A 23,419-nucleotide genomic window follows, 5' to 3' on the forward strand; every position below is an offset into this window, starting at 1 on the left:
CTTTTCACTGAGCAAGATGCTAGTTTCATTTTACTCACAATGCCAGCTGAAGACTTTATATTCCGTTGTATTCCGGTTAGAAAGACAATAACAATATTTACTGGCCTGTTAAAAACTTTGTGGGGATGCGGTCACTTCACCAAAGGAGACTTCAGTGTTGATGAAGGCCTGCGATTATCCATTAGTGACATACTGTCTACCGCACTCTTTTTAGATATTGATTCCTATTCGATCATCTCCATCGGAATGTAAATGTCGGGATGCTACTTCTTCAGAGGCTACATTCACTGCCAAGAGACAAGCGGGAATTGTAAATGGAAACTTTGTTCGTTAGTTAGTTGTCTCGGAAGCGAAAGCTCTCGAGGCGCTGCTTGGACACACTTGTCATTTTGGTTTGGGCGTTTCATTTATGCCCCGCTCTGTTCTGATTGGCCACTGTCAGGAGGTTTGGCAGGACGATAATTTGCGTCTCGCAGCTGTCTTATGATCTCTATACAAGAGCCGTGAAAGCAAACACGGCAGCTACACCGATAACAGCCTGACAAGATGGAGGCGGAGAGCGAGACGGTAGAGGTTTCTGGCTCTAAAGGTGTTGGATGGAAGTGTCAGGGATTAACGCTTTTTGTTCAGCTCTTTATTCCCTTTCGCGTCAGTCACCTGTCTCTATTCAAGGCTGAGAACTTTCATACTGTTGTGGAGTGTGTTGATGATTGAAGTTACGCCAGATGCCCTGCGAGGAACAACACAATTAACCCGGGCTTTTAGGACAGGGACAGGAGTAAACGGCTGTGGTTGGATCTGTTAGATGCCTACTCACAAAATACTAGGGCTGAAACGAGTAATCGATTAATCGACGACTAATCTATTATTGAAATAGTTGACAACTATTTTAGTAATCGATTAGTCGTTTTCTGGTTCACACAGACTCAAATAGAGCAAAACTGACATGAAAATGTAGTATTTTTGATGAAAACCTACTTTGTTTTTCATAGTAAGGGTCTGTAGTGTTTTGTATATTGTAAATTTCATAAATATAAGTCTGTGTCTCATCCAATCAGAAGCAGAATTAGCGCCAAGAGCCTCCAACAAACATTTACTTTCAGTTTCCTCCATCAACATGTCATCAAGTGGCGCCACTTTAGCTTTATGTGATTTTTTTTTTTTTAAATCCAATTTTCCTACACCATTCAAAGCCAAGCGATTAATAGATTAATCGTAAAAAATATTTGATAGTTTAATTGATGACAAAATAATCGTTAGTTGCAGCCCTACAAATACCCATAATAAACTTAATACTTGCGTTTTATTGTATTTAATGGATGATTATCAAAAGAAACTGAATCTAGATTTGGCAAGATCATTGCTTGGCCTCCTTTCTGTGCAAAAGAAAAACCGTCTGGACAGCTCCTCGCAGCCTATCATTTCACGATTTTACCCACATTGGTCCAATCACGCGGAAGCCGTCACCACACTCTACTAAAACATTAGGGATGGCGTGATACGATGTTTTCTTCTGCTCTTACGTCTGTTTTAAATCATTTGCAAAAAAATGTAATAACTAAAATCGGAGCAAGAAACAGCGTTCAAAGCTTTCCTCGTAAATAAGGATGTTTTTGCAAAGGCTTCCTGCCACTTGTTGCTGCGACGTATCTTGCGTTGCTCTGATTGGTTGTTGCCGTCTGTCAATCACGCCCACTGGGAAATCGTTGAGATCATGCTTACTCCCAGACTATATGTCTTTGAAATATATATGAAAAAGCATGTAGTTTGGCAGGCCAGGCAAGCGAGATCTAATTGCGATCAAAATCCACCTGACCTGAGCAGTGCCGTTCTAAAAAAAAATGTTCTTTTGAAGAAATTCATCTTGCTTTAGTGTTTGGGGAGGGAACACAAACCCGGTTCTCCCTTTGATGAGAGCGGGTGAAGTTTGTCGTGTTGTTGTTGTTATCAGTTGATGTGTGTGTTTTCGCCTCGGGCCCGGATTTCTGATTCCCTTTGCGGTGAGTGGGCTGCAGCCTGGAGACGACGGTTTGGGAGCGCAGATAACACACTCCGCTGTCGGGAGAAGTACATATCTGCTCCTCTCACTCGCCGTCTCTGATTCACATCCAGCTCCTCTGAAAATACAGACTCCGCGTCCGAGATACCCATCGGATCAGAGATGCAAAGACAAATAATCGGCGTTTGAGGCAGTGGAAGTTTGGATGATATGACAGGGTTCAGCTGTGGATATCGGTCGCTCTGTGTAACATAAAGCTGAAAAAGTCTTGAGGCCAAAAAATCTGTAGAAATGTCTTCTTTTTTTAACCTAAAAAATATGCTTGGAAACGGAGGCAATTAAGAAGTTTGACTTTATCAAAACAAAGTCCTGTCTTCATGTCTTTTTTTTGCACTTTGGTTTTAGACCACGTTATGAGAAGGCAGAAATAGCTACCTACAGTACAAAAAAAAAAGCTTATTAGTCCCAATTTGCAGTAATTTTGTGACTCAAACTGTTTCTCCATATCGACCTGTCTGTCATTTTCTTTCCACTTAGAGGGACCTTTGGATTTAATGGCTTTAATATATGTTCTTTTGAGCAGTTCCAACGCCAGTCTCCCTCAGCATGCTGCTCCAGGCCTGATAAAAATACTCTGCCGTCACCTGCTGACTTCACAAATAGGGCTGCTGTGACTCTGTGGGAGCGCCCCCCAGTGGCTGCAGGAAGCTTTCTATAAAAAAAGAGCAATTGGAAATGGTTTGGAAAACAACTAACATCCCAGTTCTTCACACAGATGAGTTTATGAGCATGTTTAGTAACTTTCAGGGTCACTTTGCGGGCAGTAATGCTAACAAAAACTAGCCTTCAAGCTAACAATTGTTTTTTCTCCGACCACGGCATACAATACTGAAGGACAAATTTCATGTCATAACTAATATTTTCGTTATATATTTTTCTTCTTTTATCACAAATGGCCACAGGACAGTCGACGGCATTTGTCCATGTTTGAACTTCTCTGTCGTCTTATTTTGTGTGGAAGATAAACCTCCAAAAGAAACCACATGCGTCTCTCCGGTCTCCACATTGTGGCGTTTCACTTGACTGCGCAGCATTAGTTGCTAAAGGCTAAACTGAGCACCTGTATGAAGACATCTGTCAGTACTACACACCGTAGCTTCACTGTTAGCCCGTTAGTATGAACTTGAGTTACCCCTTGATTTAACAAGCCTGTCCTCTCTGCAGACCTGTGGTTTGTTTTCGGGCTGACGTTTGACTGATCCCTCATGGCGGGGGGTGTCTCACTTACGGCCCTTCGGTCGCTCTGTTGTGGCCGCCTTTATTAACAGAGATACATCAGCTGCCGTGGGCCAACAGGTGAAAGGGTTTTCAGTCTCCATGTCCATTTCAAAAAGGGACCAGAGTCTTATTTGTTATGTTTTTGGGAGCAGAAGGCAGTACTTTCATCAAATATTAATCTGCTCCCTAATGGATGCTATATCGGAGAGATCACAGCTGATAATGACTTACAATAGAGAGTGATACACAAGTATGCTGCTCAGATGGTCAAAAGTAAACATTATTAAGTTGGTTTCATTTTTCTGTGTTTCTTAACCCAACATTTTGTACCTAAACAGAATCACTTGAAATACTTATTGCAGCACCATGCAATATTTCTTGGTTTGAGAGTGCTAACCATAACCATCTATAGAATTTCACGTAATTTTGGCATACAAAATGAAAATGAAAAGGTTTTTTTTTTTGGGGGGGGGTGGGTTTAAAGAGGGTCTGTATTGCCAGTACTAAAAACGTGTACAATAGGTGAATCCTCCAGCCAGGTGTATGCGACCATTAGCCTGGTTTCACATCTGGAGATGGGTCTCCGGGCGCCGGCCCACTGCAGCTGCCCCCTGCTCCTGACAGGCTGCCCCAGCGGCATTGAAGCATGGGGCTCAGTAAGTTTTTAAACAACTTCAGAAGCATAACATTTGAAAATATGAAACAAAAATAATTTCAGCACATGTTTGCAGAAGTCTGGAGACATTTTGGTTTTTGTAAATAGTTGCGATTGCATTTCACCAATTGAAATGCAATTGAACTGCAGTCAGAACTATCAAGTTAATCTCTTAGTTTCTGAAATCCTGAGTGAATCACTCTGTAGCTCCGGCCCACGGCTCGCAGGCTCCGCTCCTCTGGGCCGATCCCGGCTGGATGTGAGTTTTCCTGGTTGGCTCTTCTGCCTGGCTGAGCAGTGCTGATTCTGAACTCGGTTGGGTGAGCAGCCGTGTGCCTCCAGCCTGTTCCCGCTCCACGCCGCTCGCCTCTGCCATGTTCAAGCCGAGGTCGCACCGTGGGACCGACCCGTCGAATCTGCCCCGGATCAAGCTAATGAGGCCTGACAGGAGGCAACGTGCTACCTGCTGCGAACAAGGGCCACGCTCCTCTCGACCTGGATGTTCCTGCCACACTCTTTATTCACTTAATGAGTTTTCGCCACCTTCCAAACCGATGCAAAGGTCACATTAGCAGCTCTCGTCCTGTCAAATTCACTGTTTCACAACTTGTTTTTTGGCTCAATTACCTTTGTACCGATTTTTCTTTGATAAAATATAAGGCTACGATGAGACAAGAAAACCTTAATTTGTCCCACAATGGAAACTGCTTTTTTCCCAAACTTTGTTCTCATAGACCATATTCGTAATTTCTTTTTAATATTAAGAAATCAAAGAGATTGAACCTTTTGTTTTCATGTCGCCCATCCTTTCCCCAGCATTTCTGTGATTCACTTTTAATGAATTACAAAATAGTTTAAAAGTAACAGTTCCACCATAATTCTCCTTGTGTGCAAGTTGCAAATGAAGGAAAACATTACATGGACTAACACTGTGCTTTGTAAAAAGTGAGTTTGCCATTCTGTGCCAACTATAAAAAGATCAAAGTTTCCCCGTTAAGTCTTAAATCCTCTGAATGTTTTCCATTTTAGGCCGCCCTGACATCATGCCGGTGCGTGTGCTGTCTCAGAGCTGTCGGGTCCCAGCCCATCTGAGCAAAACCTCCATCTCGGCCATCTGCTGCGGCCCCAACTGGACTGACACTTTCGTCAAGGTAGGGCTGGGCGATTTTGTTTTAATGTTAGAAACAATAAATGTGGCCTTTTTCCTGGACTAGCAAGTAAATAAATGCTGCGCGGCCGGACTGAAAACTGCGGTGAACTCTGTCGGGCAACAAAGACCAGCTCCACACCTACACGCAATATAAAAGATGATCAAACTTACAGTTTGGGCGAGTTTGTAGCTGATTTTACACTTGCCTTCCTGTTTGTGACTCCCTGGGCTTAATCTGACAGGAACTGCAGCATCGCGGAGCCCGGAATTTTTTTTCCCCAGAATGCGACAGGACAGGACAGTTCTCCTGTCTATTACCGTATTTTCTGGACTATAAGTCGCTCCGGAGTATAAGGCGCACTAGCCAAAAAATGCCTAATAAATAAAAAAACAACAGGCTGAATAGGTGTACGGTATGCTAACGTAGCATATTGATGGTTAGCTACACGAAGCCTAAAGAACAAACTAAATAGGTGTCTGGTATGCTCAAAGCACATAAACAGTTCAAATAACCATAGCATAAAGAACATACCAAACTCTCCATCTCACTCCAAATCACTAAATCCATTGAAATCTTCTGAACAATCGCCTTGGCAACGACCTGGGCACGGCGGCGTAGCTGCACCACTGACAACCACTCCCGGCATCACGTTTTTCAAGCTCTAATTCGCGAACTCATTCCTCTAGCTATGGACATCTAGCTTTTAGCCCGTGATTAGCTTTGTTTTGTTTTCTTCTAAGAGTAAACTCCACTTCTTGCTCACTCCAAACTTTCTTTCTGCTGCTTGATTAGCCTGTAGTGCCCTCTAGTGGCATGTGAAATAATATATTTGCTTAAAAAAAAATCACAATCGCTCTGGAGTATAAGACGCACCTCCTGCCAAAGTATGAAAAAAAAGTGTGACTTATCGTCCAGAAAATATGGTAAAACACACCAAGCAAGCAATTATTGAGATTGACCTTTATTCAAATTGCGATTAGATTAAAATTCGATTAACTGCCCAGGCCGGGCCCAGGTATGTATGAATTCAATCTCCTTTGTTGACTGATGCTACTGCGTTGCCATTTCCTTCCTCCCAAAATGACTCCGTCTTTTACCACAGCGGGAATGCAAATGTTGAAGCTTGAAATCCATCCTTCACTTGGTTGCTTCACGCTTAGATCTTTTTGTGTGTTTTAGACTTCTGAAGAGTACTTGCCCTTTGAAACTGTGCACTCGCTCCCATTCCTCTTATGTCCACTTGAACATGAAAGAATGTAGCAGCTTTCTGTTGAAAATATGAATCGGTATAGCTAGAGTATATCTTGTAACGGGAGATCCGCCTCTGAAGAATCAAATGTTTTTTTGTGTTACATGAACATTCCAGTAATGGCTGCTTGCTTCCTTAGTACTTCCAAACATGCATTGATGAAGCTAATACAACACTGAATATAAGCCACAAAACCCACTGCAGTGTTGTGCAGCAGGTCGCACAGACACTTCAATGATTCTATTGCAAACCTTGGTCTGGGATGATACCGCTGTTTTAAAAATCATGTTTGGATGAAAAAGCTGTTAGCGTCTCTTTCTAAACTCCAGTGAAGTGTGGGCCTAATCCACTTCCTGTCTGTCGGCGCGTCTCCCAAAGGCGCTCATCAACGCCGCTCTGTTTCCCGCTCGACTTTGATCAGCTGACGTGGCGCTAAACATAAACAACGCTCCATTCATCTCCGCTTTGCTTCTTGTTTTTTCCCGCTCTGCAGGGGAGGGTGGTGCACAAAGGAGAGCTGGTGCCACACGACGATGATGACTTCACACTAAAAGCTGTCATTCAAGGTAACGGACTGGCCGCCTTCCCAGTATGTGCCCCCCCCTCCACCCCATGTTGTTTGGTGCAGGAAACTAGAGGAGATAAATGGATCATAAATAAACAGGCTGTTTAGCATGAATTACCATTGGGCCTCGGAAAAAAGCAAGATGATAATCTGTGCGAAAAGTCTAACTACAATGTTGGGGAATGTTGTAGATGTGGATTCGCCGCCTGACGCTGCTTCTCCTGATTTTTCCATTCGAATGACGCTGATGGGAGCACTGGCCATGGACTTCTCCAAAGCAGTCAGCCTGGGGGTGAGTTTAAGTCATTTGTGTTCCAAGCGACTCGGAACTTGTTTGTTCTCCCGATCTCTCACTGTCAAAGTCATGCTCCAGAACTCTGGAATTATCTGAGTGGTCCCACTTCAGACACCAGGTGAAGTGTGACGTATTGGAGCATACGTGAGGCGTGGGGACTTTCTTATTTGAAAAAGGGATGGTGATGTTTAGGAGGGTCACAGTGGGGTGGTGAAGGGCCCAATGCATGGGGCTGGATGGGAAGTTTGTGTTCATACCTATTTTAGTTGCAAACACACTGCTGTTGAGGAAGTAGAGCACGTTTGGTATAGAGGCATATTTCTCTAATGCCACTCTGTCATCGTGGTACATCTTTGGTACATCTTTCGACGTCACTTCGAAATTGGGAAGGAAGTTCCCATGCCCCAGTCTGTATGTGAGCAAAAGTGAGTTACCCATCAGTGATCGAACCATTTGTTATAGGTCTCAACCTTCTAAATCACATTATTAATCATGCTCTTAATCATAGCTGATGTGAAGAGATCTGTGTACTGTTGGCGAGTGTTTTTACTCTGCAATGAAAGGATTAAGCTGAACAAGAGATTGAGAGGTGAAGAAAGCGTTTTCTGGCTACGTTGGACCTCAGGGTGGACTTTTTGGGAACAGGAGGAGCTGTCTCTGAGCTGCTAAAGTCAAGTTTGCATAATAGCCCCCTCTTTAAAGGAACAGGCCACCGCTTTTACATCCTGAGATACAGTATGTTCTTACCTGAGCTTAGATGAATTGATACGTAGCTGTCTGGTCGTTGTGCGTGACCAAAGATGTTGTTGGCATATGGACTCTCCCATCATATTCCTATAGCTCCAAATGGGGGTGAAGTTGGAAGCTACCACGCTCTTCCACGGGCACGCACAAAGACCAGACAGGTATGTATCAACTTGTCAAAGCTCAGGTAAGAACATATCTCAGTATGGAAAAACGATGGCCTGTTCCTTTAACCTATACTTAGCAATCATGAACAAGTGTTAACATATTTTACAGGCATAAGATTCTCTTGAGGCGGTAACTCATTTTTTTCACCTACACTACCTGCTATAAGTTTGGGGTCACCCAGGCCAGTTCTACAGCTTCTCTAATCATAACAGTTTTCAGCAGTGCGAGCATAATTGTACGAGGGTTTTCAATCGTCAATTAACTTTAACACAATGTACCATTAGAACACTGGAGCCATGGTTGCTAGAAATACGTCTCTGCACACCTATGTAGGTATTCCATTAATAATCATCCGTTTCCAGCTAGAATAGGCATAACACTAACAGACAATTTAAGTTACTCCAAACTTTTGAGAATAATGTTGACGGATAACATATGGTGTGAGGAATACATTAGGAGGTGTGACAGTCTGAGAATAATGCGCCTATACCATTCTCTTATGTGATAATAAAACACAGATCTGTCACTGCTTCTGTCAGCGCTTAAGAATCACACTTTGAACACACCAACTTCAACTTCAGACTTAAGACTTTAGCAGGACACAACAGACGTTTGCCTATTTTTAGAGTTTTAGCCTCTGTTATAAAACAAAAAAGGAAGCACTTTATTTTACACTACCTTGAGTTCGACGACACTTAAAGTAGTTGCTACGATAGTTCAAGTATATTTTCTAAAGTGAATACCCCCTTTTTTTTAGTTCATTCTTCACACATCAGTAGATTACAAACAATAAACCACGTGTGCTTTTGATTCAAAAATATTGAGGAGAAAGAACTTTGAAGAGACAGTACACAGCAGTTTTCATAAGGCACTTTTGAAGGCAGCAGGAAGCTCAGTTCTGGATTTAAAGGTAAACTTCGTTGTCGATTAGGCTGTATATGCTGCAGCTGTATTTGATGTTTGCCTAAATGTTTTCAAACGTGGGACGGGCATAATCCAGCCGTCCATGCATCCTGGGATGTCTTTTTAAGGTGTAGATCAGAGCTGTGTCAACCGTGCCCTTCTTTGGAAAATTGCTGTCTCTGTGCGACCTGAATGCGGACGTTTAAACCAACACCTCAAAAAAGAAAAAAGGAGGAAAAGAAGAAAAAGAATTAAATACTTACCTAGTGCCGTATTGTGTCTCAGTAAATTAGCTCTACACTGGTGAAGGATTTGAGCTGCCAAACTTCAGCCACTGGTTAACTGGCTTTTCCTTTTCCTCCCGAGCAATTTCAGCCCCTACATTGCATCCAACACTGAATAAACCCGTTCTCCTCGATTACAATCACTCTCTTAAACATTACTGTAACTCAGCCGCTCTATTGTTAGATTTTAAGTCGACAGCTTTAACAAAAAGACCGTGCCCACTTCTCACTGCGGCTTTTCATCATCTGTTTCCACGTCGCTCTTTTCCCAGGATGCATCTGGATGCTTTTTCCATGAGTCCTCCCTCGAAATGAGAGGCTTATACTTATCTCTGTGTGTTCCCAGTTTAATCCCTGCTTCTTCCTTCTCTTTGCCTTGCGTTTTTGTCCAGGATGTGGTGGTGGCCTCTGGCTTCATTGTCTTCAACTCGCCCTCGGTTAAAGAGAAGCTTCATCCATGCGCCCTTCTGCTGTCGGGGGCCGACCCGTGCATCTATGTGAGTGCCCATGATTCACAATCAGATTTGTAGGATAGTAATTTTTCTAAAGAATCCATCCATCTTCCAGGTGTGTGGTCCTGAAGTCAATTCAGCGCGGAGGAAACCGTCTCCCAGGGCAGCAGAGGTACCACCAACTGTATATTTGTAAAATTAATGCGGTGCAATATCTTTAAAGTCATGCTACGGAACTTTGCAGGTTATATGTTGCTTTGTCAAAAGAACAACAAAGCGTACAGTATGTACAACGCAAAAATTGGGATGCACTTGTCTGAGGGATTGGACATTGGAGCTGATTGGGAACTGATTCCGAAATATTCAATACTGAACCGATACCTATTTTTAAAAACATAACTCTCCAACAAAATCAAAGTGAATATGGACATGCCGTACATTTTGAAGCTCTGAACCTGGAGCATCCAATCACTGTGTTAGTTTTACAATCGGCAAACATATTATACTGCATATTGTTTATGCAAAATACCGCAAGCAGCAATATGCTAATGCTTACGTCAAATAATGGCTTATATAACATATTTCTAATGCACAAGTTGTCCGATGATCAGTTTGCTTTATATTGTGAGTTATTTATATTAATGTATTATGTAAGTAGCATGTGTCATAGGGCCAAAGATAATGAGCATAAAAAAGTCCAGTGATCCTTGTTGAATGTTTTTCCTTTAGAGTTTTATTCGAAAACCCCTTGATGTAGCATCTCATTTGCAAGATAAGACAAGATAAGGAGTTATTCATCTCACATTGGAGGAAATTCACTTGTTTCACTTTTTCACTCACAGCAAGCCACTTTTAAGAAAGTCTCGTGATATGGGTTGGTATCGGGTATAGAGAGATACTCAAGACTATCGGTATCGTAAACAAAAAAAAGCTGGATCAGTGCATCTCTAAACAAACGTACTACAGATTGAGAAGTTGGAGTAGCTAAATCTGGTGTCTTCTGTAGGTCCCTGACAGATAAATTGGGAAACTAAATAAAACATCTCCATAGAAACAAGCTGGTGATGTCGGGTTAAGGGGAGAGACGTGCCCACCAACAGTTACATGTTTTTAAACACACTATTATTGTATTTGAATCTGATTATTGGGTTTGTGATGTGGCCTTTATCAATCAATTTTTGACTGCCCGCCTGAAAGTATATTACATTTTCTTTTTCTTATTTTCTCTCAGTATAGTCTTTAAATTGTTTGTACATTTCAACTAAAATCAAATCCTAGACCTTTTGGAAACAGTTGCTTCGTCTGACGTCTTTTCTTGCATACAGCTCAACGGTTCATTAGTTGTTATGGCTGTTGCTGTTAATTAAGCCTGATTAAATTCATCAAATGTAATCACATGAAAGGAAATCATAACTCTAAATAACTCTAGGCTATTAGGAGTGGGTCTCATAAACTTATATTTTAAAATCCTTCTTCCAGGTGAGTTGTCTGCCGCCTCAAGTCAACGCGGTGGTGACCAGAAAAAGAGCCTCTCAGTCCGCACAGGTGAGAGGCTGTGACTGTTCTACCTATTATAACGTGTCTATAATGTAAGATCGTGCTTCGTAAAGTGTCATATCATCTTCCAGACATCCACAGTGCCTAAGACCACAAAGTACACATACTGCCGTCTGGACGAGCTTAAGCCTCAGGCAGTCGTCAACCTCTACGGAGTGGTGCTTTTCTTCAAACAGCCCTACAAGACCCTAGGATCAGGTCTGTTTTATGAATACACATCAACAGCATGAGATGCTTGTAAATGGAGAACAATATTTGGATAACTGCATCTGAGGTCCGATTGAAGTAGTCAGTGGTTCCTCTGAGATATCTTTTATAGGCTTTAGGGACCACTCTCTGCGTTGCTCCATTGGAATGATGGTGGTTTACGGGTTTCTGCTGTCGCAAAGCACATACGAAAGTGATAAAACTAAATACTAGGACTATGAGGAAAGAATGACGAGTTTGTGAACTAAGCTTAAGTGTGGCAGGGTGTTTTGAATTTCTAAAAAGTACTTTAAATTCCGCGTCTTTGCCTCCTGCTGCTGCATCTCTCATCATTCTGTGTTTTCTTTTGCATCACATTTGTACCTTTTTTAGATTACTGCACCTTCCTCAAAATCACCGACCAGTCGAACAGCATGATCAGCTGCAATATTTTCCTTCCGAAGTTGGAAGACCATCCTAAAATATTTAAAGCTGGAGACATCATCCGCATGCATCGAGTGAAGGTAAGGTGAAGGGGAAAGAAGTCTAGACAGTCAAATATTTGTAAAAGAAATGTGTCCAACGAAGCGGATATACTGTATAAGCTTTACTGGGTTGAAAGGGCAAAAATAATTAAATGAGCTAATGTTCATCAAAACCTAAAGAACATTGAATACTATATTTATTTCGTCTCAGCACGGTTTTACATCTTGACCATGATTGTTGTTAATCTGCTACATGAATAGAGTCATGATGAACTTGGAAGCGACCATGTTCCTCCACGATTTCCCTATTTAAATGCGGCTACGTGAGTTACTCGATCCGAATATAGTTACACAAAATCGAACATGTCGATTTTCTAAGCAGATTAAAAGGGGTACTATATTGTGAGGCGTAATAACACTTTAGGAGCACTTCAATATTACTGCATGGACTGAGGGCAAGCACAAAGACCACATTAACTCTAAGCTTAGGTAAGAACATAATATCTCAGTATGCAAAATGGTGGCCTGTTCCTTTTAAATATAGAAACTGCAGTTACGCGTTAGACCTGAGGTGGCAGTAGCGAGTATTAAAAAAAAGTCAACTTCCATCTAGTTCCTTTAACCAAAATGTGTTTTATGTTTGTTTTTGCCTATAAGACATGATCAAAAAGATTTAAAATACAGATCTCCAAATTGGGGCAAATATTCTGAACAGAGAACACAAAATATACAAAACACTACAATCTACTTCTAGTGGTTAAGAAAGGCACTGCATGTGCAAATGAACTTTGATTGTCTTACTCTGCATGAGGACACAAGCACAAGTTTCATGTTTCCATTCCTCATTTGAAAGCTAAGAACTTCCAGTGTTCCGTCACTGAGTGTTAAATAACGCAGGCCTGCACTAGCACTAATTCAGACTAGATTGGGGACAAGTGCTGGGATTGAGAGAGTCCCTTTTTTCCCTTATTTCTCATTAAACTCTAACTCTTCTTTCTGCAGGTTAAGCCTTTTAATGACTCATTCAACCTGATCAAGTCGCACGGTTTCTCTGCGGTGACGTTTGACGGGACGGAGGGTGAGCCTGTAGAGCCCCGTGCCTCCAGTCAAAACTACCACTTTGACGCAGATGACCAGCGTGTGGTGGAGGAGCTGAGGACCTGGTCTGCCCAACGAGCCCAGCTGCCTGCGCCCACCTCTATGACTCTGTCCACAGTCCAGCCCAGAGCATACTTTGATCTCACCTGCCAACTGCTTGCTAAAGCCCCAGTGGACTCCACCTGCACAATGCTCAGGGTAAGGTGCAACAGAGACTAAAAACAAATATGCTTTGTAACTTAAGAATGTGTCAAAGTTCAGTTATAGTCTTGATTTTCTTCATTGACTTCCATTTAAACATTGTTATGGACCTAATTTAGTCCTATTTTTTTTACAGAAAAGAAAGAATAAAATAGTATAGTCCTCCGCACACAATAACTGTTTTCAGCAGCTCATGTTGGCTGCTTTGATGTAATAATATATGAGTAATCTTTACAAATTTATAAGAATTAAGACAAAAGTATAGGTTCATTTTCTTACCCTGCCTCCACCTCCAACTTTTCTGTCACACCACAAGGCTAATTATATCAAAGCTACTTTACTTTATTATTTATAACAGGAAAACTGATTTGCAAACTTTGTGAACCATAAATTTATACAGAATAAATGCTGACAGCTCGGTGAATAAGGAAGTTTGGTTTCTAAGATAATAAGCTCAGCTGTTGTTAACAGCAGAAGCAAAAGTACTGGAGCTTCCATTTTTCAAAACTGTTTATTAAAAAAACATCACACTACAAGTTATTTATATCTATTATTATTGTCCCTGATTTGATGTTGCCAAAGAGCAGTGGTTCTAAAGTGGTGGGTCGTGATGTGAGCCGGCAAGAGGAGTTTAATTCTGGTTTTGGTGCTATATATTTAATGTCACACAAAAAAAATCTCTACAGGAATAATTGCTTCTGATTTGCAAACATTTCATCTAACAAAGGAATGAGGACAAATCTCGATATTCAGAAGCAAAGTGTGCACATTTTATTGCTCAAGAGTTGTGTCCAGTTTCAGCCAAAACCGAAGCTGAATGTGATTTAGACCAAAGTTTCTGTATTTGCAACAAACCTGTCCAGTAATAATACTCACATAATGTCATTATTTTCCAAGAAATATAGTTTTTTTGCCAGTTTATGTTCATTTTAATGTTAAAATTAATTAATCGTCCCACTTAAAAATATACCAAAAAAAAGTCTAAACTGACCTGAACTGATTTTGACCATGATTTCAGTTTAAAGCAGTACTAAATAACTTGTTTACCTTAATAAATTGTTTTCTTAGTCTCTCTGTGGGTAATACAAGTGTTGATGGGATGATTGGGGGTTTTCCTCTCCCCCTGGTGCCGCACTTGCAACTTTCCCCGCTCTGACCCGGATTCCCAATACACACCAATGGAATTACGAAGAAGAAGCTAGCAGGCCAACGGGCAAAGCTAACTGCGGGCTAGCGCCACTTTAGCAGTATTTACAGCAAAGTTTGAGTGAAAAAAATAATTGTGTAATTGGATGCACAATATCGCCCATTGTCTCTTCTGTCAGCCTAGTATTTACTCTCATGGACAAGAAATTAGTAAAAAAAAAAAAAAAAGCAACATGCTACTACTCCTGCAGTGGCACTTTTGGCCTCTAGGGGAAAGAGTTACTTAGTTCAGCTTTAATAGGTTTATTATTAGGGTTGAGCGATGTTCCCTTAATTGGCCGTTGACGATGTTTACAGTGAACCATCGTGATAGACGATGATATCGTCCCTTTCTCATTATAAGCATTTTTTAAAGACATTTACATAGCTTATATAGAAGCTGCATATTACTATTTATGTTAGGAAAATGTGAGATTGCAGGATAAATGGATCTAAACTAAACATGATGTGAACACAGTCATGGAACACGACTTTTGCAACAGAAATGTGCTAAAACTCGTGCGTAACGTCTGAGAGGAGAACGACTTATTCATCCTCAATACCAAGGCTCTTATCACACTAACATGAATGTAAATCGGAGCTTATTATTTACATTTGCTCAATTTTAACGTAATATTTAAGAAACAGTGGGTGAACGGGACAATATGTACACGTTTGCGTCGTAGCTTACGTTTTTGAAGCCGCTCCACGCGCCGCCCGGTCTGTGTGCTCGTAACTTCGTACCTCCTGCACCGCCTCTTTCTCTCTTCTCTTTCCTCTCTCGGTTCTTCGTGAGAATAATCTAAACCCATGCGTGCCCATGCTAGCTCCGATGTGAGAGCCATCTCGTCATTTTAAAACGGTTTAAGTTTCCGTACGCAGCAAAGCAAAGCAAAACCACGCGCCGTTAATCTCTGAGCTGCAGAGAGAAAGAGAGAGAGAGAGCTCCGCGCGTCAGAAATAGAGCAGCGCTGCGTCTTTACTTTAATAATTACGGCTAACGCATCATGGCTCCTGGCAGGCCACTGAAACTAGCGCGCATATTAGTTACATCCGTGATTTAATTTACAGTACAATCCCTGCACAGTTTGAAGGTTTACAAGGCCCACAGAAGATCAGTGCCTGTTTCTGACAGGAGGGGGCGTGGCATCACGTTGGTGGCTCTCAATCGTGATGTTGCCCATCCATCACGATGGCACAACCCTATTTATTATTTCATCCTCAAATCAACAATAATTTGCAGGAAAATACAGAATTATTAGATAATTGTTTTGTTAAAAAGCTACAGACAAATAATTTTTATCATTTTGACAGAAAACATTTAACTTGGCCAGTTTTTGCTTCATGTGGATAGGCACAGTAATTACTAAGAGACAAACCCTAAACCTAGTTACCCACAAAAAAGGAGAATTCTGTCTGTGCTCCACCTTTATTCTAAAATGTAGGTTCTGTAATGTTTCAACTCAACTATGAACTCAACCTACAACAACATTTTACATCATTTCCTGTTTTTGGACTCATGTGCCGCCGGATAAACTTGTCACTTGTCAGCTCTCGCAGCAGTCAGTTAGAGGGGGGGTGTGTGTGTTTGTTTGATGTGTTGTTGTAGCGGTGGTTTTGTGTCTGGATCAGAGAGTCAGAGCGGTGCAGTAACATCAGAGAGTACCTCAGCGGAGGAAATGTCCCGCTGGGTTCTCCTGTGTGCTCCGAGTCAGCAGGACACGTCTCACTGGGCTGTTTACTGTCAGATCACATCAGCCTGTGCTTCCTGCTGCTTTCTTTTAGCCGCGATGTGACTTCAGGGCTTCTCCGGGTCTTGGAAATCTGGAATCTGCTTTTACAGTCGAGGGATTCGCATAAAGAAGAAGATATAATATTTAAAAGTAGGACGAAGCTCACTTGAATTGGGTATTCTTTATCCTTGGAGAAATCGCCTTGAAAGTGGGCTGACTTGCATTCATTTTTGGCTGAGGGAACTGGTGGAGAACCAGGAAATTATATTATAATATAATCAAAATAGCAGATCATCACAGGGATCATACAGTATTAGGAGTGGGATCCTCTGGGCACCTCATGATTTGATACGACATGTGATACAAGGGTCGCGATAACGATATCCTCATGATTTGCAATTAATATAAATACATTTATTGCACATAATAACTAACCATATATCACCAATCACGATGTTTAGCGTTTTTAACATTGCATTGCTTTATAAACTACTACATTCTCCATATTTTTATCATCTACAGATTTCATTTTTCTCCTATTTCTTAAATAAGAGGAAATTATACCAGGCATGCTGAAAATGTGCCTATTGACCCTCTGGTTTCAGTGGGAGACTACTTCAGAAGGAACATATTAACCAGTTTTTATAATTATTTATAAGATTATCATTGTAATAAAAGTTTTTGTGTGACAGTGTTTGGTCCAAGTGCTAAAATTGTAGGGCTGCCCTCTACTGTTCTGTGGAGCACTGCAGCCTCCAGTTAATACGCATGAGGTTTTTCATTGATATGCTTGACATCAAAAGAATCAGTATCGGAAAAAATAAAATAAAATCGGTATTGTATCATGTATTGTATTGTGTTATCGGGAAATCAAGACATTGTCCCACCCCTTGATCATATCCTGATTTGTTACTTACCGACGGTCTCTTTATAGGTCACCATGCAACACGTATCCTCTTGTACCGCTACTGGCTTGTTGCACTTTGTGGCGATGCTATTTCTGCGAACCTGAAGTTGTTCCTGCGTCATATCCAGCGTGCCTCTAATTGGTGGATCCCTTCTGTCAATCACGCCCTCCGGGAAATCGCTGAGATCACGCTCGCTTCCCGACTACATACTGCATCTTTGAAAAAGCATGTAGTCTGGCAGGCCAGGCAAATTGTGTTAATTTCCTGTTAAGACTGCTTTTAATTCTGATATCGATACTTTTGGTTAGTTGGTCATTTTTATACTCACTACTGCCACCTCAGGTCTTAGGCGTAACTGCAGTTTCTATATTAAGCTTATGCATGACGGCACTTCAGACTCGAATTAACAACTTTGTGAGTGACAGTGCAGGATTTTAGAGGCAGTTGTGGTGAACAGGTCTGGGCTCATTCTACACATTAGGACATTGCTGGAACATGTAGGTGGAAGAAAATACATAATTTTAACATTTTTAAACTCCGCATAGTCCCTTTAATGACCGACCGATGTAAATGGAGTCACTGACAGATCAAAAGTCACATTTTTGGTTGGTCATCATTTATTAACTTTTTAAAATAAAAATAATAAATAAAGCACATGAAAACAAATGTATGAATGAATAATATGCAGTATGTTAAAAACAAATCATAATGCATCACAGGTTATTATTTTCATGCAATATACTGTATTGATTATCGCAGTATCGGCACATTGTAATGTTATCATGAGCCATGGATCGCATATTGTATCGAATCGTGAGATATCCAAAGGTTCCCACCACTACTTTTGAATAATCTTGTCCTCTAAGAGTAGATAAACGCACTGTGTGTTGACAACCTGATATAGGATGTAAATGCTTGAAGTGGAGGAGGTTTATGCCAGTTGTCATTATTCCCATTTACCTTGGATGCATCAATGACTCAGTAGATCACCACCAGAAGGAAAATGTTATGTGAGAAAGAAGGACACTCCTAAAAGGTCTTATCGGGGTCTGTACTGCAGGTCCGCCATGATACGCTTGACAACTAGGCAATAACACATAGATCATTAATTACAAGCAATCAAAAGTCCTGTAAAAGACTAAGAGTGGACGCCTAACTGATTGCACAGCATATGATTATAAGCTTGCAGTCTTTTGTAGTCCAACACATAAGCTACCATGGCAACAGAAGATGAGTTTTCATTTATTTAATAGTTTTGAGGAAATGCTGCTAGCCTTAATTTTCAAGACCATTGTTGCTATTGTTTACTGCACTCGTTATCATGCGCGGTCCTCTCGGTGGAAGTGGCTTTCTTGTGTTTTCTAGGAGCAGAACTGAGAGTCTTGGGGTGGACGGCTCCGGTGCCAGTGACGCTGATAGCAGATAAATGTGAGCTGTATTTGGCAGAGCAGACTGGTGTACTGCCAGGCTGTTCTCTGGGAGCAGCAGCCGGCTGTTACACAACTAAACAAACAAACACACTCTTCCAACCAGTACATGTTATTCAGATAAAGACTGCGTTTAGTTCAGCTGCTGTTAACTCTATTGTGTCAATGCAGGAAAGGCATTTGATTACCCTTCAAAGCACATGACAATAATTCACTTTTAAATATCATACTATGAGTTACTATGATTTCAAGTAGTGGTAAAACTGTTTTCCAGGTGTGGGATGGGACGCGGTGTCCACACACGCTGCTGAAGGTTTTGGTGGAGCCTGAGGCCACAGTGGGACCCACGTCTTTCTCCCCTGAGAGAGAGAGCATCATCGCTAATGTGCTGATCTACGACAACCACGTGGAGGCTGCCGGCCAGCTCCAGGTCAGTGCATGTCGCAGAACCATTTAAAGAGCAGTTTAATGTGTATTTTCTTTCATCCGTGAAAGAAATATCCGTTGATATGTCTCACACTGTGGTACTGCTGGTTTACAGTTTATTTAATTTAGAGACAGTTTTATTAATTGGTAGTGTCCTTGTTTAGAACTACTCTAATTATGTCAAGACAAGCTCCGCATGCTCCTCGCGTGTTTCTGTTTCTGTTTTTTTTTTACCCATCAGCGCGAGTTTGTAGCTGATTTTACACTTTAATTCACCAGATCTTACTCTTTTGCATGTGCCTTCCTGTGTGTTGGTCCGAGTATTCCCTGGGTTTGATCTGACATGCGCTGCAGCATCACGGCACCCGGACATTTTTCTCGATTAAAATAGTCGATTAAAATGCACCACGCGATTATCGAGATCGACCTTTATTTAAATTGCGATTAGACTGAAATTCGATTAATTGGCCGAAATGTCTTTATGTTGCAAAAACAGAGTCGTCTCCTTTTTCAAAACCGTTATAAATACCCAGGATTCATTGCTATTGCTATTCAAACAAAAGGCACTGTTGTTTTTGCAGTGATGTTTGTGGATGACCAAGCTTGAGTCATCGTCTCCAACTCATGAAGCATATTTGTTCACTTATTAGTAATTAAATCACAGAAGCAAAACAAACAGTGGAGCAGTTATTGTCTCTTCCTTAACATTTGAGCTGACTACTGTGTATTATCACTGTCCTATACATCTCCATGTCACATGCAGCCATTCGCAGCAGCCATATCCCTCATACAGGAAGCCGCTCCTATGGCTTAGCGCAGCTATAGAAGCGTTAAGGCAATTCTCCTTCACAACGTTCCAATAGCTGCAGCCACTGTTCACATTGTTTCAGCCTGACTTCAGTGTGATGGGAGACGGCAAATCCATTTATCTGCGTTGGTGATGATTTCTGAATTGGCCGTGAAGTCGGAGAGGGACATTGGGATGGAGAAGTGCATCCGTCTTTATTTGAGGCTCAGACATAAATTACATTGTGTCAGTGACAAATCCCCGAGATGTGGCTTTTGCACTGATTTGAGACGGTGCAGTGGATGTGTTCAGACAGCTGTGTTTATCATCTCTAAAGTCACCGCTGGCCTTTCGCGACAATGGTTCAATCACTTTTGTGAGTCTTGGAAAAAACCCTGACCAGAGGGTTTCATACATTTTACGGAAGATTCATGTCATAATGATGGTACAATTTTTCAAAACTGAGTACACTGTTTATAGTCCAAGGATATTGGCTGATTCGTCATGGCACAGTGGTGCAGCGGTTAGTGCTCGTGCTTCACAAGAAGATGGTCATGGGGACAGACGGGGTCTTTCATGTTCTCAGTGGGACTTTTCTGGTTAAATAAAGGTCAAATACATGAACAGTAATGTGCCCCCTCTTTAAGCTTTATTTATGTGTATGTGAACTTTGGGGTCTGGCAATATCTATGTACAATTTTAAATAATATTTTGTGACATTATACTTTTACTTTTTTTCAAGGTCCTATATTTTACAATTGTGTACTATGACTACCGGTAGCTAATAGGGATGTGCCGATCCGATATTCAGTGTCGGCATTGGCAGTGTAGCCAATCCGGGCATTTTGAGAGTATTGGATCGGATTTAATGACTGGATCGGGTCCGATACACAAGAGGCCATGAATCTGCGGTCCTGGATCTGCAGCGGCTGCAGGTTTTACCGCATTGCAGTGCTTCGAGGTTTATCCATTGACAGTATATCGCAGCACAGTGGTAAACCTGCAGACTGGAGTCACTGCAGATCCAGGACCGCAGGCCTCTTGTGTATCAGACCCGATCCAGTCATCAAATCCAATTGCTAAACCTGCCACTAACACCTGCTTCTTAAAAAATTTCTAATTTAAAATTTAAAGCTGAAGCCAAAACCTCTTGCATGTTCATGTTCATAAAAAACAACAACTAATGAAACTACTGTAATATCCATTGGCTATAGTATATAATGATATACACATTATATAAAAATATAGTAATACAAAAAGACTATCGGTTCGGAATCGACCAGTATGAAGTGTCAAAATATCAGATCGAATCGGGAGCTCAAAAAAGCGGATCGGCGCATTCCTGCAACGAGAGCAGCAGAGCCAAAATGAAACTTTGGAGCTGGTTAGCTTTCGACAAACATGCTAATCTGCTCAAGGATCTGTGTGGACCTTGACATCTGGACTCCGTCTGGAACTTCAGTGACATCTCTCTGTGACGGATATTGGAGGGCGGGCTGCCATTTGGAGAAGACAGTTTCAGTGGGTTGTGTTCATGATATCCTCTAATGTCATGTCCTAATTTCAGTTGGAGGGCAGAGGCCGATACAACACACGAGGAGAGGGTTTTGGAAAGACAGATCTGCCACATTCATCTTATGTCCGTTTTGGATGTGGATGTAACATTAAAACATGGTTGAAGCCTCCGTAGATTTAGCCTGATATTGTCCCCTGATGTGCCCCAAAACCCTTGGACTTGGACGGTCACTTGAACTGTCCCCTCCTTCACTGATTACATCCTATTACACATCTAGGTCTTAGTGCTGTTTTCAATGTCGGCGCCTCCTTTGTAAAGGCGGATTCCGTTCATCAAATGGCTCCCTTCAGCACACTCGCCCCTTTCTCGCAAACAGGGCCCTATTTTCTAAATGACAGAGTGTTGTGCCCCACAATTTTTTGACTCATGACCATAATTGTGGTCCTTCCTTTTATTCATAGCCTCCTGAGGTGTGTTTTTGCCCCGGAGGTAATCAGTTTGACTCTGAATGATCGCTGGAGTGGCCTGAGAGGTACTGGGCCATTTGTCCCTTTCTCATTTTTTTTCTTTTTCTTTTTTTTTTTTTTTTACAAGGACAACCACCGTGTAATAACAGCAACTACCTAAAATTACACTTCCCGGGCTCCTACAGTGGCTTATTTCAGTAAGCCGCACACCTTTTTATTAGTACATCTCAATTTCATTCAATTATTTATTTTTTTGCTGTGTTTGATCAAATCCAAATTTCATCCATTTCAGACTAGTTTTAACCTCTTCAGATCCACCTGAACCGGGCACATTTCCTCCAGTTTGGCTTTGCCCAAATCTAAAGGCTTCAAAAAAGCGTCAATGTAGCGACAGAAACAAGGATGAAAATACAAGAAAAGCAACAAAAGAGCGACAAAACCACAATGAACAAGAGACAAAAACGCAATTAAAAAGTGATGAAGATGCAAAAAACAGAGCCACAATGAGCAACAAAAATGTGCCGGAAAAGCAACAATAACACAATTAAAGAGTGACCAAAGCAATGAAGAAAGCAACAAAAAAAGCCAGAAAACACACACAAAAACAAGACAAAAGGTCTTTCAAATGAGGCGTAACACTGGCCTATTAGTCCGGTTCACTATGTGATTTCACCGGATTATTGTGGAAAGATCAAAACTATCCATTTTTGAAAACTTAATTAAATAAGCAATCAGAAAAAAAAACAATGTTTCCATTTGCACTAATATGTAAAAAAAAAAAAAAAAAGGGGGCGATTATAGCGATAAAAACATTTATTATTATTTTATTTATATGTGATGTAAAAAACTGTTTGGAAATTTACAAAATTTGGCAGAGAATTCCATTTGGTCATTCCAATCAGAAAAATCATTCACACCCTTTTTCATGGCGTTACCGCAGCGATGCCAAGAACTCCCCATTTACTCTAATGGGAAAATTGTATAATTGCACAATTTTACCAAATGGAAGGTCAAATGGAACTATTGTTTGTCTCATTGCTTTTACCATAAGGTTTCCAAAAATGTATAGTTTTCATGCTCTCCATGAAAATCCCATAACATTGGAAATCCAAATATAGTGAACCGGACTATATAAGGCTGTGAGCTCCAGTCGAGAAGCTTTCAGATTTGGGTAAAGCTGAACTGGAGTAAAATGCACTTGGTTAAGGCGGGTGGAAAGAGGTTAATGTAATCTCGCTTGAATTGAAAGTAAAACTGCCAATGACGATAAGACCAATGACCCCATTGGCAAAGAAAATTACCGGAAATGAGGACGAAATGTAATGAAACGAGTGAAATAATAATAATAATCTAATGCCAAACTACTTACTGGGAAGTTGCATGAAATCCAGGAAGTGAAACTACTGCATATAAATAAGGGGTACATAAAAAAATACTGTTGATGCATCTTTGTCTTTGTGACGGCTCTTGCCAATCAGTGCCATGGGGCTTAATTACTCAGTTATGATTTTTCCAATAAAAGTAGCTCGTCTCTTGAGACCTCATCAGCCACTTTGCCTTTTAAATGAACACATCCAAATACTAATTCTTCAGTGTTCAATATTTGGTTCATTTCCCAATCCTTTTTCGCTGCTTGAAGTAAAATTCCCCCCCATTAATCTGTTTAATTATCTCTGTAAGAAGCACTCATCTGATTTCCA

At 41.1% G+C, this 23,419-nt stretch overlaps 2 protein-coding genes across 2 annotated transcripts in view; both read left to right on the forward strand.

Annotated features, from left to right (window-relative positions):
• The window catches only part of pclaf (PCNA clamp associated factor), a 379,199-nt gene that overhangs the window by 345,649 nt on the left and 10,131 nt on the right, over window positions 1-23,419 (forward strand). The window lies entirely within an intron of this gene.
• pot1 (protection of telomeres 1 homolog) overlaps window positions 1-23,419 on the forward strand; it is a 48,051-nt gene that overhangs the window by 2,270 nt on the left and 22,362 nt on the right. Inside the window, exons 2-11 of the mRNA XM_079567700.1 lie at window positions 4,962-5,083; window positions 6,826-6,898; window positions 7,089-7,189; window positions 9,684-9,788; window positions 9,859-9,915; window positions 11,223-11,288; window positions 11,372-11,498; window positions 11,880-12,010; window positions 12,974-13,267; window positions 18,798-18,953. Coding sequence (XP_079423826.1) covers window positions 4,976-5,083; window positions 6,826-6,898; window positions 7,089-7,189; window positions 9,684-9,788; window positions 9,859-9,915; window positions 11,223-11,288; window positions 11,372-11,498; window positions 11,880-12,010; window positions 12,974-13,267; window positions 18,798-18,953 — 1,218 coding nt within the window. The 5' untranslated portion in view covers window positions 4,962-4,975. The remainder of the gene's footprint in view (window positions 1-4,961; window positions 5,084-6,825; window positions 6,899-7,088; window positions 7,190-9,683; window positions 9,789-9,858; window positions 9,916-11,222; window positions 11,289-11,371; window positions 11,499-11,879; window positions 12,011-12,973; window positions 13,268-18,797; window positions 18,954-23,419) is intronic.

The sequence above is a fragment of the Gobius niger genome (genome assembly GCF_951799975.1).
Source record: "Gobius niger genome assembly, chromosome: 12".
NCBI lineage: Eukaryota > Metazoa > Chordata > Actinopteri > Gobiiformes > Gobiidae > Gobius > Gobius niger.